The 14,983-nt window shown below is 34.9% G+C and overlaps 1 protein-coding gene across 1 annotated transcript; it reads left to right on the top strand.

Moving 5' to 3' along the window:
* The first annotated feature begins 6,261 nt into the window (after positions 1–6,261).
* On the top strand, positions 6,262–14,948 carry LOC120634483 (mediator of RNA polymerase II transcription subunit 30). Its single transcript, XM_039905119.1, has 7 exons — positions 6,262–6,689; positions 7,326–7,441; positions 7,988–8,051; positions 9,402–9,510; positions 11,057–11,264; positions 12,633–12,764; positions 14,127–14,948. Exons 1-7 carry the CDS (start codon positions 6,569–6,571, stop codon positions 14,220–14,222), a joined length of 846 nt encoding a protein of 281 aa, XP_039761053.1. The 5' UTR covers positions 6,262–6,568; the 3' UTR covers positions 14,223–14,948.
* Positions 14,949–14,983: the final 35 nt, after the last annotated feature.

Raw genomic sequence — 14,983 nt, 5'->3', positions numbered from 1 at the left:
AGCCTATAACTGCCCAATGGTAGAGGTAGAGGTCTCTCCCAACGGGAGGGTTTGCCCATAATTACCGCGCTAGGAAGATCGCAGTAGTTCGACGCTGCTGTTCGTTTTCCTTTATACTCCCTTAGTCACCTCGTACGACACCCGCGGGAAAAGGAGGGTTGTAACAACTGTATTCTGATCTGACATCACCACACGGAACACTAATGCTTACGTCTATACAATATCATAAAATTTTAGAATGCACACAGCAGCTACTTTTTTCAATGTCGGATTTTGTTTTAGTTCGTTCGGTTTCTAATTATTTCAAACCTATTTTTGAACCATCCAATAAATGTTTTATATAGCATATATTGATATATATGCTGTGCAAAACAAAAATATATAATTAAAATTCAAAATGCAATAAGAATAGCACGATTTGTTGTTATGCTAATCGAAAATTAAAACTCCGTAAGCGGTTTAAATTTGCATATAAACAAAGTGGTTTTAAAAGCTCACATTACATCCGTTTAGCAACAATTTTGTTTAATGGTAGAGATCTGCATTCGTTAACAAAACCCTGCGTAAATTCACACGATAAAAATATTTTAAGCATAAATATAAATAGGCGAAAGTTACTATGTTATAATTTATATCTAATTTAGCTTTAGGTCTGTATTCTCGTGTCCATATTGCTCAATAAGTCCTAAGATGGACTCGATTTAGCTTAAGGTTAGAGGAGAGCAATAAAGGGCTTATGTATTATTTAAGCTAAGTGAATAGGTATATTTGAATATAAAATCGGGTAGGTATAGATACTTACGTTTTGCGAAAATCGTGTCTGATGATTTCCGATCATTGATGTTTCGAACTCATTCTGGACTGCACTAAAATTTTTAATATTTTCTGAAAGAAGGAATGAAAACCAGTGACACATTTAAAAACAAAAACTGATACTTCAGTTATTAATTAGACACCTACTGGTTGGCTATAAGACATTTCTATGGACCAGGTACTGTGTACTGTACCTACGCGATCTGAATAAAAGCATTGAGTATAATTTTCCGAGCATCCAAATTGTTGCAAATTATCTTAAAATTGGGGTCATCATCACCATCCTTTGGTGTCCCCAGTGCTAATCTTGCAGGGGCAATTAATAAAACATCGCATTGAAAATCTCCAGATCGATGGTCGAAATTGTAATAATCCAGACACGTTAGTTAAGCAAAGCAGTTTCCAAAATCAATCCGAGATAATGATCAACCTGAGTTTGATTTTAATTTGGGATTGTGGAAATGTTATATATTACGGGCGTATAAGCCGCTAGCTTAGCTATATCGTCGAGCTAACCCACGGCTAATATAGATAAATATAGCCGTTTTTATATTTAATTATACATACATCAATCCAATCACAGATATCCTAAGTTTAAATTTAATTAAAACATATTAATGTAAAACACACATAATACTTATAAATATTATAATATACGCCCTCGTAAAATTACTTTGTTCTCCAAAGCGGTATAGGGTACTTAATATTACTAGGTAGAATAAAAGAATTACTAGTCCATGTAATGTTAATGTATATTGACTTCCGCTGGCCGTCCTAACACTATTATTTTCTAAAAAAAAACAGAAATAGTCATATTCGATCTTTATATTCTAACTTGGATGTTAGTTTTACTTTAGTATACTGCTAATTATAGTTGTTCCATCGAATAACTGATAAATTACAGTAACGAGAAGAGTACGGTTTATTCTCAAAAGTCTATGGGTAATATGAACTACTAACGGAAATACTATGCTAACATTGATATATGAGGATAAACATTAACGCTTGTCAGTTATAATGGTAACCAATTTATAAACAGTTTAACTAACGATGCAAATTTAGAAGTTACTTTTGGTGAAAAAACTTGAGCCAATGTAATACAGAGATGTTACTTAGACTGTTAAGGCTATCTTTTGTCTACTTAAAGAAACATATCTTATATAGAAATACCGTTTCGGCCGGCGTCGTAGTACAAGCTAAGGGCAGTAGATATAGTATAAGGAACATAGCGTATAAGTTTAATTTTAATTATTATAATATACTGTTATTCGTAATTTATTTTGTTGATATTTGTAAATCTACATGTTGATAACTATTTATTATGTGGAAGAGTAATAAAAATTGTTGAATATTTATCGAGCGGATCGAATCTCTTATCAAGGTAGTGTCTCAGCAAAAACCACGGTTCGGTCCAATATATTGAAATATACACACCGTAATTATAAGTAGAATATTATATATGTACCAAAAAAAACATGAACCATGTAAGCCATATACTTGGCCATCTTGCCTTAACATAGACACACTATTGTTTAAATAATATACCTATGTATACATAATATATTTAAAAGAGTAGTATGATGAATAAATAAACATGACCATCACGGTCAGGTTTATATTTTGAAAAAAAAAAGTAAAGCTATTTTATCATTAGTAGTTTCTACTACCTATAACAATTTTTACATATTGAGCCCCTTAAATATACATACATTTACGTTCATATATGGAACACCTCAAATGAGATAGTAAAGGGTTCGAGTATTTTACAGGCATCGTTTAGGAACACGAACGAATTCGCGTGTAAATTATGCTAGTACTAAAAATTAATATATATTTTAATATATTGTGACACATATCATAACATCAGTTGTATGGAAATTAAGATATCATTATACAGTCCATGATAGTGCATTTCATTCACAGTAATATATAAGCACAATTTATTTATGTATTACTTATATAAAAATGTGAATTCATAATAAATACCTAATAATTGTTATGGATAATTTAAAATTATACTATACTGTACTTAAATTTAGGGTTAACTAAAATGGAAAATAATTTTATAAGGTATAAATTGCTGTGTTTCATTTATTTTACCCTTCCTTATATTTTTTTCAGTAAAAGCTTGCGCTTGACCACAATTTTTTGAGATGGAAAGTGATGCTGTCGCCAAAGAGAGTACCTATTTGACCAGGAGATCTCAAATAAATGGTTTTTTTAGAAGGAAATATAAAAGGTTCGATGGAATGGGGCAAATAGAAAACCACGCACAAAAAGTCTCTCTTATCCTCTTATTTCAGTTTTGTTTAAAAGTTACCTAAATCAATTTACAACCATGCAAGGACTTGAAATTTTATTTACACGGGTATGTGAGTGCGTATGAACGTGTTTGTAAAATATAAATATGGACTAACGAAAAAAAATAAAGAAGAGTAAATAGTACATTATTATTCTGTCTTTGCCCGAGTATTTGTAATATAAGATTAGTTTTAATTTCATTTTAATTACTTATGGTTTACTTGCCATCCTTTTGACAACTGCTTCATTTTTAAGGATTTAATCCAACCATATCTGTGCACCATTGTTTATTCTTCAAATTTATTTTATTTTATTATATAAATAATTTATTATTATATAAACACCAAAGAGGATATAAACACTACGAATAATTATATTTATAAATCTAAAACTCGTACACACTCCTAACAAAGTACCGGCTTTTCCACTATTTCGATTTTATTCAACAAAATCTAATATCAGGCTCTATTAAAAAAAGGGACTAACCCCTTTCGTTAATTGACTTGATTTTTTGGGGACTTTGCCAAGTGATGTTTGAGTCATTAGAAATATTACTTTGCAAGAAGTGTTTTAGGGCTCGTCAGACTTCAGGAAATGGGATCATAAATTTATGGTCGCGGGAAACTGGGAAAAGTATCATCTACATTTACACAGTTCTTTCGGGTTGTTAAGTCGTGAGGACAAAGATGTATGCATTTATATACCCCAGTGAGTATAGAGACCACAAAGTATTAAAGACAAACATATAGCTTAGGAATGCTGTACATCTATTATAATAGTCTCCTGCTCTATTTAAAATACGTGTTAGTAAAGAAACAAGTAGGTCGGAACGGAAGAATTTTCGTCGTCAACTTGGCTTGTTTCCAGATTAAAATGACTACGTAAAATTGTCTTCCGAAATCAATGAGCTCATCGGAATTTTAATAGAAACTTATTAACTTCAGCGGCTCGTTATCGAGCGGTTATATGCGTAGAAAAATTTCTTGCGGGTCAATTTATGAAGGCAGGTTTAAAAATAACATCTCAATTAGACGTTAATGCTCCTCTGTTAGAAGCACATTTAAGTTTTAATAGGGTAATCCCAATCTTCCAATGTGTTTAACGCGTGTTGAATTCTACTTGTTTTATAAAATTTGTGCAAATATAAAATAAAGAAAGGTCATCAAAAGGACTGCTGATGATCCAGATCTGAACCAGACAAATTATTTAATATTTTTGGGAGGACTCAATTCATAGCATTAATAGATCCATTTATATCTAAATGCAGTGTCGCTGCATATACATATAAATAGATCTTCTAAATGAACACACTACATCAAGCGCGTTTCAGGAAAAAGAAGGAATTAGGAACTATACAAAAGACACCTTCAAACAATAGATTTCCATCGGTTAATATGAAGGATAAAATATATAACTAGTTATATGGTACTAATACCTATTTTAAAGAAGTAGGATTTGATTTTTTGTAGGGATGGACCGAGTAGGTACTGGTTTTTCTCGGTACTTAGAATACTCGGTAGTTTTTGAATTACTAGTACTCGGCCAAAAAATCGATCTGATATAATATCTAACTTGCGCTCGTACTTAGCTTGCATATGAGACACTTGTGACCTGTATGCGAGACGTAGGTACTAAATTTGCATAAGGACACTCGTTAACTACTAACGTTACCAAGACGTACTAAACTTGCATAACCGACACTTGTTTCCTGTACACGAGACGTACTAAACTTGTATAAATTACACTTCCGACCTGTATACCAGACCTAATAATCTGGTACCTACCTATATAAGGCACTTGTGACCTGTATACGAAACGTACCAGACTTGAATAAAAAAAACTTGTTACCTTTATACGACGTACTTCTCTTGCAAATAAGACACTTGCGACCTGTATAGGTGTCTTACTAAACTTGAATAAATGACACTTACGACCTGTATATGAGACGTACTAAACATGTACGAAAGACACTGGTGACCTGTAAACTAGATGTACTAAACTTGCACAAAATAGACCTGCGACCTGTATGGAATGATATACTTCTCTTGAATAAAATACACTTGCGACCTGCATAAGAGAAATGCTTAAATAACATTAAAGACAATTTGAGACATGTATATGAGACCACAACCAAACTTGCAAAAAGACACTAGCGACCCGTATATTAAAAGTACTAAACATGCATAAAAGACAATTCAACCTGCATAAAAGCCCTACTAAACTTGCATATGAGGCACTGGTAACCTGTATCCTAGATGTAGGTACTAAACTTGCATAAACGACACTTACGTCCTATATACGAGACGTACTATACGTGCATAAACGACACATGCGACCTATATACGAGGCGTAATAAACGTGCATAAAAGACACTTCCGACCTGTACGTAACGATGTACATCTCTTGCATAAAATAATTGTGACCTGTATATGAGACGCACTAAACATGCATAAAAGATACTTGCGACTTGTGTAGGAGACGTACTAAACTTGCATATAGGACACTTGCGACTTGTATACGAGACCTACTGAACTGGCTTATAAAGCACTTGTAACCTGTATATGCAACGTGCTTGCATAAAATACACTTGTGAGCTGTATACGACGATTGGCGACATTGAAACCAGTACATCTACTGACTTCTATTATACTATAGTTAGAATAGAGGTCAATGAGTAGGTACATCTGTTTTTTTTATGCTTGTAATGGATGAACATAAAACGACACCGTGCGTTAATAATATTATGTATTATGTACTACAATAACAGTTGTAAAATATTAACACGTTGGCTGCTGAAAACACAACGTAGTAGAAAGAATCCAATAATATCCAGTGGATCTTAAGTAAGTCTACGAAGTTTATATAAATGGGACAATAAGTCAGAAAAAAAAGCTGCTTTTAAATTGTTATTATTAGGCAATTTATAATTATGTGTTCAAATAAAATAAACATTATATCATGAAGACTATCTTTTGTTAAGTAGCCTTGCCATTTGTACCATCTATTACAGAGCATGACAATTCACATCGAATCCACAGCTAGTAAAATAGGAACCCTCTACGACTGTTTTGGCATCTATCAAAAATTCATCTGACATTGGCTAATCTGTGTAAAGCAAAGATAGTTGATAGTGTAGTTTAATTTTGACAAGTGTCAAAACACTGAAATCGGAATGGATGTTTTAAATTTTAATTTGGAATTTTAGCTTGTTTGCATTGCATATGATCTCTGATAATCTGTTTTTTTTTTTGGTATTGAATCCGTCAAATATATGTAAAAGAACTACGACGACGTTTTACGTTAAAAATTATTTAAAATACTATAAATAAAACAAAATTTAGGTTATTTTAGGTTTCAGTGTAAATTGAGCGTTGGTAAACAACCGGCACGCCATTTTACTTTAAAAGCTTTTAAAACTGTGATGTGTTAATACACCAAGTTATAAATAATCAAAATGGCTGGCCAAGGACACCAGTTCCCTGGAAACTTCCAGGGAAATGCAGGCCCCATGAGAACAGGATTTGGCGGTGGCCCCATGGGTGGCCAAATGCAGTCCATGCCTAACCAATTAGCTGGTAAGTGCCATATGTCATAATTTTTCATCATTACCATCACATTACTGGCCCACTACAAGGTATGGGTCTTCCTCTCAGAATAGGGAGGGTCTAGACCATAGCCATACTGATTAAGTGTGGATTGGTAGACTTTGCATCCTTAGAGAATGTTTTGGAGAATGCTCAAGCTTGGTTTCGAAACAATGTTTTCCTTCGCCGTCAAAGCAAATTCCTTGAATTTCAAGCACACCGAAAAGTTGCATGCTTTGGATTCACATTAGTCATCCTGGGAATCCCACAGCCTTTGACTCAGAAAGCAGGGTTGCTGCCAACTGGCCATCCTTTGCTGCTCAAGTGTTAGCAAGGTGACATAAGAAACTCTGTATGTATGGGGATGGGGATTTATGTAACCTTGTTTTTAAGCATTAATGTAATTCTACTAATATGGTTCAATTCTAACTTTTTTATTACATTGAATGAAAGGTATGTATATACCTCAAAAAGCCACAATAATAAATATGACTGTATAATGACTAGTAATAAAAGTTTAACAGATTTTTTTTTCTTTGAGCATTTTCTTAATTAAGTGACTCCTTAAAGTTTAGGATTATACAATACAAGACAGTTTTGAATAAAAATTACTTTATATCATTCCAGGAGTCATGGGTGGGCCCATGGGGAACCCAAGTATGGTGGGGATGGGCAATCAAATGGTGCCACCGTATGGAGCAGCTATGCAAGGACAGATGGGAAATATGGGAATGGGTGGGCAGGTATGACCAATCAAAACTGTTTATGCCAATTTCATATTTTTGTAGAACCAAGTTGTTAAACATGTTTAGCGGATCCTCATTAGGAGTATTTATACATTTGATATTGCCTATGACATATCTTTTTTCATTATTATAATGCAAGGGCTGCATCTAGTTAACAGAATAATACTTGTAACTTAAAGGTAACTTCCTGCATTTTCATTGGTGATAAAACCATTTCTGTAAGTTTTGTGGCTTGCTGCAATCTACAATAAACTTTGTTTTATCATTATAATCTCCACCACAGGATGTCCACTGAGGTCTATTCAGTGAGTTCCTGCGCCTGGTGGGTGGTCCACCCAAAACCGCACTTCCAACACCATGAGACCTCAACATCTATTGGTTCTCTTGGCTGCCTGCCCTGCTTATTGCCACTTTATATTTGCTTTATGTCTGGTTGGGCTGTTTGGTATAAATAACGCATATTTTTTGAATGTTTTGTTATTGACACATTAGTGACTGGTGTACATACTAACATACACACAAAGTGATCTTATTGTTATCCAGGGCATGGGAGTGGGTGTCGGCACAGGTCCAGGAGGTCTTGGTCCACAAGCAGTGCAGCAGCCAGGTGTGGTATTGCTTATTTTTACCAAACTTCAGAGCTTATCTTAACCTGTTTGCTTATACTTTCAAAGTACTTGATAGATTTAAATGCATATTATATACTAACTTACAAATAAATAATGCACTTAGAAATGTATATGGAAGTCTACCAATAATTTCAAAAACATGTACATTCAGTTCACTCTTATAAAAGAGAGTTTATTACTAACAGCTAGGGCTTTATCTATTATTATTGAAGGTTAATGGTACTAGACAGAATATTAAATTTTTACAGTGTTAAATTGTCAGTGATATTTCAAATCACAATGCATTGCTGGTGTATCTCATGAATAAATAAATTATCACATGTTAATTATCATCAACTTGGGATCGCTTAACATGCTGAGAGAAAAACACCATTTTCCGAACTCATAATTCACAGACAATTTCTTGGCATAATAACGCAATACTGCACAATTTTCAATAATAGACGACAGGAATGCATTTTCAGCAGCCAGATTATATAAACTATCAATAAAAAAATATACTATGACAATACACACATCGCCATCTAAACCCAAAGTAAGCGTAGCTTGTGGTATGTGTACTAAGATGACTAATTAATATTTTTATGAATAGTATAAATAAATACTTATAATATACCTACAAATAAAAACCCCGATACTGAAAAATATTTATGGTCATCACACAAAGATTTTCCAGTCATGGGAATCGAACACACGGCCTTGGATTCAGAATGCAGGGTTGCTGCCCATTGCGTCAATCGGCCGTCAAAATTTTTAGTAAAATAAGGGTGCAAAGACAAAGTCAAAATCAAAGTCAAATATTTCTTTATTCTAATTTCTTTAAATAGGCATAGGCAATAATGGCACTTTTGATGCGTACATCACATGTAAAATATGACATAAGTGAGTTTATGGTGATAACTAATTCTTCAACTTAAAACTAAAGCTACGAGGGTTCCAAACGCGCCTTGGTCTAAGAAGAAGCCCAAAAATGCCCGAAAATTATTGCTCTAACCAAATGACAAACTTAGACGGTTTTTTTTTGTTATCACCATCTCACATTCTCATTTGGTTAGAGCAATAGTTTACACCCAAGCATTTTTATCGTTGACGTAGTCCTTTATACTATAATAGAACTTTTCTATATGCTTACGTTTAATACAAATTTTGAATTTTTGCAGAGACATCAACTTACAACTGGTAGTTTATTGTAAAATTGAATACAATTTCCTTTAAATGAATTATTTATTTTATGTAGTCTTGTATATTGCACTGCAAGTTTGTTTTTGTTTGTAATGTTCAAATTATTGTAGTCACATACACTGAAACTTGGTATGTTATGGTTTCAGGTGTAATGCAAGCTGCGGGTGCAGTGCAAACCCCAACAGCAGCTCCCCCCTCCGCCCCGGTGTCCCATCCGCCACAGAACAAGGAGTTCAACACCGCCTCACTGTGCAAGTGTGTATCATATGACCTGTTTTTTTTATACATGTTAGCCATAGCAACAAAAAATTTATAGTTCTTAAATCAACATTAATGAGGCTTTTCTTTGAATCAGTTATTTTTCCGTATGCGTTTGTGTGTGAAAAACACTACAGTAGCAGGGCTGTAATTTATTTCTGGCGTATGTACAGACGGCGTATCTAGCGTTACCATGGACACTGCCCGACTTTGTGGTAAGCTTCTTGGTTTAGCTCTGTAAATTTTATATTCCGTACCGTGTTTTATTTTTAATTTTATTTTTATTATGTATAGACTGAAGGTTTTGGTATGGATGAAGCAGTCGCAAACACGTCTGTGAGCACACAGGGTCCCCCTGAAAACCAGCGCTGCAGCTCGCTGCAGCTTCGTGCTGAGGCGGAACCCTATTTGTCCACATGCTTTTTGTTAGATATATTTTTGTAGTACAATTGTAAGCGATTTTGTGGGCAAATGTAAATTTCATTTCCATTGATTGCAATCTCACACGCTGGTATAATTAATATACTACTACGACAATACACACGTCGCCATCTAAGCGTAAAGCGCCCCAAAGTAAGCGTAGCTTGTGCTATGGGTACTAAGATAGCTGATGAATATGTTTATGAAAATAATACACATAAATACTTATAATATACAGATAAACACCCACACTTAAAAACATCCATGTTCATCACACAAACATTTTCCATTTGTGGGAATCGAACCCCCACGGCCTCGAGCTCAGAAAGCAGGGTCGCTGCCCACTGCGCCAATCGACTCTCAACCGGTTGTCAACCGAAAATACAAATAGGCGTTAAAGTAGAAGGTACAATTTGGCGGCCTTATCGCTATATATATATATACTTGTTATGGATTCATAAACATTTTTTTTGGTTTTTCTCATATTAATATCTAATTAATTATCTTTTTTTTTGTACTTTTTGAATGAATTATGTGAAAGTAATAAATTTCATATTATGCATTTGATTAGCTGAATTAAAAGGGACACAAATAATTGTAATAGCAAAAAAAAAAAACTTTTTAGCAAATAATCATATTCCATCCTATTCTATTCTATTACAATCTCTTCCAGGCCGCTAAAGATTTAGAAGAAATATTTATATGGATAAGACAAATTAATGAAAGATGACGTAAAACATTATACAAGACATAATATATTATATATTTGCCACTTCCATTTACGCGGGCGAAGCCGCAGCGTACAAAGTTGTAGAACAAAAGTTATTTTAAATGTAAAGAAATAAGGCGGATAGCTTCCCGGTATATTTTATTTAACCCTGTATATCAAATTTTAATAATGACAATAAAAGACATCACAAAATATATTTATATAATTTTTATCAAATTAGTAATTATGATTAGTAAAAATATTATTAAAACAATTGGTGGTGAAATAAAGGCTTTTTTATTTCTATTTTATTTATCGAATGTTAATGCAAAAAAAAAAAATCTCATAAAAAAAAACATAATATTATGGTTCAGAGTTCATCGTGAAGTTTGATTTTATTGCATTTATTTCCAGATTCGGCCAAGAGACTGTTCAAGATATAGTGAGCAGAACGCAGGATGTGTTCCAAACGCTAAAAGCTATACAGCCGCCGAACGGCACCCAGCACGGTGAAAGTGCCAGCAATGACAAGAAAGCCAAAATGCAGGAACAGCTGCGGACAATACGGTTGCTGTTCAAACGGCTCAGACTTATCTACGAAAAGTGTAACGAGACTTGTCAAGTTAGTTTATCTCTACTTCTATCCTATATCATCATTCTCATCATCCCCATCATATCCACTGCCGGACATAGGTACTTTGTAGCCAATTCAAAATAAATAAATAAATAAATAAATATACTACGACAATACACACAACGCCATCTAGCCCCGAAGTAAGCGTAGCTTGTGTTATGGGTACTAAGATAGCTGATGAATATTTTTTTTTATGAATGAAATACACATAAATACTTATAATATACAGATAAAAACCCAGACACTGAAAAACATTCATGTTCATCACACGAACATTTTCCAGTTGTGGGAATCGAACCCACGACCTTGGACTCAGAAAGCAGGGTCGCTGCGCACTGCGCCACTAGGCCGTCAAAGCCACGGTATTGTGCCGCTTGGGTCAGCGGCTTCCTGCATCTCGTATAATTTTAGTATCCTATGCTATTAGCCTTAATAATATTACAAATACGAATGTGCGCTTATCTGTTTATCACGTCCTAACTAAGCATACAACTGTATTTGTTATATAGAGTTGGTTGATAGGTCGGACATAAGGTTCTTTTATCCCAGGAAATAAATGGGTTCCCACGGGATTTGTATAAAACGTAATGTTAAAAAAAGGAAATATTTGTTTGGTAGTGTGTTTGTAATCGATAAACTTTGAAACTACCTGATATTAATAGTTATTTCACTGTTAGAAAGCTATTTAATCGAGTAAGTAACATTGGCTATATTTAATTTCAATAATAATAAGATATCAGCCTGAAATATTAGTATTTGTAAAGCAAGCCAGAAGAAATCGCGCTAGCGTGCTGACTTATCCGCGTGCGCTGGATAGGTACTATATTGGCATATAAATATTCGTCTTCGGTTGACCTAAAAAACCGCGGATCCATATCTGTTGTGAACAATCCAAAATGAGGCACTTTATGACAGAATAATAAAAGGTAACTTTCAATTTCCATTAATAGAATATATGCCATTTTTAATTAAGGTATGTAGATAAGCCTTGGTAAGGTATCCGCGTGGCAAATACGTTTAACATTACGTTTTAAAAGGCAAATTTGAGCTTTAACTTCAGGCGAGTAAGATCCATTTTACTCCAATGTTCCAGTATTTTTATACTCGAAAATGACACTTCCACTGCGAACAGAAAATTTTGTACAAAGGCTACAGAAACGTTCCGTGGGTAACAGCTAGTACATTTTTAACCACTACTGGACAGAACCAACCAGTATTAGAGTAGCGTGGAGGGTTTATGCTTTAAAACCCTCTCTTCTAAGAGAGGATTCAACAAGGCCAGTTCCCAGTAGTTGGAACTTTAATAAATCTCCACCAAAAGCGCGTGTTCTTTACCAATTGTTTTACTGCTTCCAGGGGATGGAGTATACGCATATGGAGAGTCTAATCCCACTAAAGGATGAAGCGGATAACAAGGCATTGGACGAGCGTCGAAACACCGAGTCCTACAGACTGGCTCTCGAGGAGAACCGGGAGTTAACTGAACAGGTTACAATATCAATATCTATAATAAAGTCAAAAGTCAAAGTCAAATATTTCTTTATTCAAATAGGCACAAATATGACACTTTTGATGAGTTACTAAACAAAATTCAAATTGTGTACATAGTAATGAGTAGTAATGGCGATAACTACATTCGTAAAGCTACGACGGTTCCAAACACACCTCGGTCTAAGAAGAAGCCCACAACAAGCTTAGCTGGGTGTTCCTTTTGTTATCACCATCTCACATTGTCATTAAATAATAATCAATAATAATATGATTTAAACAGTCGACATTGACTTAGGTCCAAGAAGTAAATAAAACATAAATTAGTGTCATCAGCATATCGTCTGAAAGGTAAAGAAGTCATTTGTGGAATTGAGCTTTTATAATATGTTTCCTAAGGTAATTTTGGACTTACCAATGCATGAGTTTAAAGAATATGTTAAAACACATTTATTACAGCGAGGTTACTTACTATACAATTGATAAAGAAATTTCTTAATGACAAGGTTGCTTGGCCGGCTACGCTTTCATCTCTCACAAGATAGATAAATGAATTGTAAAATGTAAAATTAAATAGTTGATGTTAGAAAAGAGCAACTGCTGAGTTTCTTGCCGGGTTCTTCTCAATAAAATCTGCATTCCGAACCGGTGGTAGAGTGACTACAAAAAGACCGACTTGACTCTTCAAAGTGCTTACTTGAAATTATTTAACTAACCAACTGGCGCAGTGGGCAGCGACCCAGCGAGCTTTCTGAGTCCTAGGCCGTGGGTTCGATTCCCACAACTGGAAAATGTTTGTGTGATGAACATGAATGTTTTTCAGTGTCTGGGTGTTTGTATGTAAGTTTTATATAATTTATGTATAATATTCATAAAAATATACCTCAGTCCTCTTAGTACCCATAACACAAGCTACGCTTACTTTGGGGCTAGAAGGCGATGTGTGTGTATTGTCGTTAATTATTTTGTTTTTTTTTTTAATTTTATCTTATTTATTGGTTGGTGGTAGCCTAGTGGTAAAGGGTTCGGTTTCACTTTGGGGTGCTGAGTTCGAATCCCAGCAAGTACCTCTGTTCTCAGTTATGTGCGTTTGAAGCAATTCAAATATCACTTGCATCAACGGTGAAGGGAAACATCGTGAGTAAACCTGCATGCCTGAGAGTTCTACGTAATGTTCTCACAGGTGTGTGGAGTCCACCAATCCGCGCTGGGCCAGCGGCCTTAACCCCTATCCCATTGTTGGAGGAGACCAGTGTCCTGTATTGAGCCGGTAAAGGGTTGATATTCTGGCCACGGCCGAAGCCTCTTATCAAAATTTCTCATTAGATATCAGCTACTAATATTTTTATTTTCTATTCGCAGGTGGTATTGAAAAACAAACAGCTAAAAGAAGTGATTACGAATCTCAGGACTATTATATGGGAGATTAACGTGATGTTAACTATGAGAAGGTCGTAAAATATAATACGTGCCTATAGTGATCGCGTCAGTGTTCCAATTATAGAGACAATGTGTTGTAACTATTGTGATTAAAGCGGCTAGTAAAAGTTTAAGTGTTAGGAAAATTAACGCTGACGTTACGTTAAACTGTGTCAAACTGCGGGACCTAAAAGAGGCGAATATACTGCATGTCCTGCAAGAGGTGCAAGTCTTGCAAAAGGTGCAAGTCCTGCAAAAGGTGCAAGTCCTGCAACAGGTGCACATCCTGCAAGAGGTGCAAGTCCTGGAAGAGTTGCAAGTCCTGCAAGAGATATAAGACCTACAGGAGGCAAATTCACATACAAAACAGTTTTTCCCGACCAATTTCGGCCCGGTGACACCAGAGAGATTTTCCAACTATACGGGATATATTATAGTTCACAATTGTGTGCTTAGTCCGACGCCGAACAGAATGAGATACCGACAGCTTAACTTGCTTGACAAAGCAGGGGGGTGAATCACGCCAATTTATCAAACTTCCGGCTGATACTAAGAATTTCGTGTACAACTTGCAATAGGTGCAAACACTGCAAGAAGCCTTGGACTTGCAACAGGGCTTGAACTTGCAAGAGGTGCAGGCTCTGCAATTGGCGCTGGACCTGCTAGATGTACAAGCAAGAGAGCTGGGCCTAAGTGGCCCAGAAATTGCAAGAATCTGTGTTTAATGAAAATAGTTTGAAATTATAGAAGGCTACTTTTACTATATAGTATTTTTTTAACAGTAAATTCCAATACCTACC

Source organism: Pararge aegeria, chromosome 2, assembly GCF_905163445.1.
Source record: "Pararge aegeria chromosome 2, ilParAegt1.1, whole genome shotgun sequence".
Classification (NCBI taxonomy): Eukaryota; Metazoa; Arthropoda; class Insecta; order Lepidoptera; family Nymphalidae; genus Pararge; species Pararge aegeria.
The sequence above is the reverse complement of the archived record's forward strand: the minus strand, read 5'-3'. Positions and strand labels throughout refer to the sequence as shown.

Coding starts and splice junctions, on each gene's coding strand:
- LOC120634483 (XM_039905119.1), top strand. CDS start 6,569: ATGGCTGGCCAAGGACACCAGTTCCCTGGAAACTTCCAGGGAAATGCA. Junction 7,442..7,987: donor ATATGGGAATGGGTGGGCAG/GTATGACCAATC, acceptor ATTGTTATCCAG/GGCATGGGAGTGGGTGTCGG. Junction 12,765..14,126: donor ACCGGGAGTTAACTGAACAG/GTTACAATATCA, acceptor TTCTATTCGCAG/GTGGTATTGAAAAACAAACA.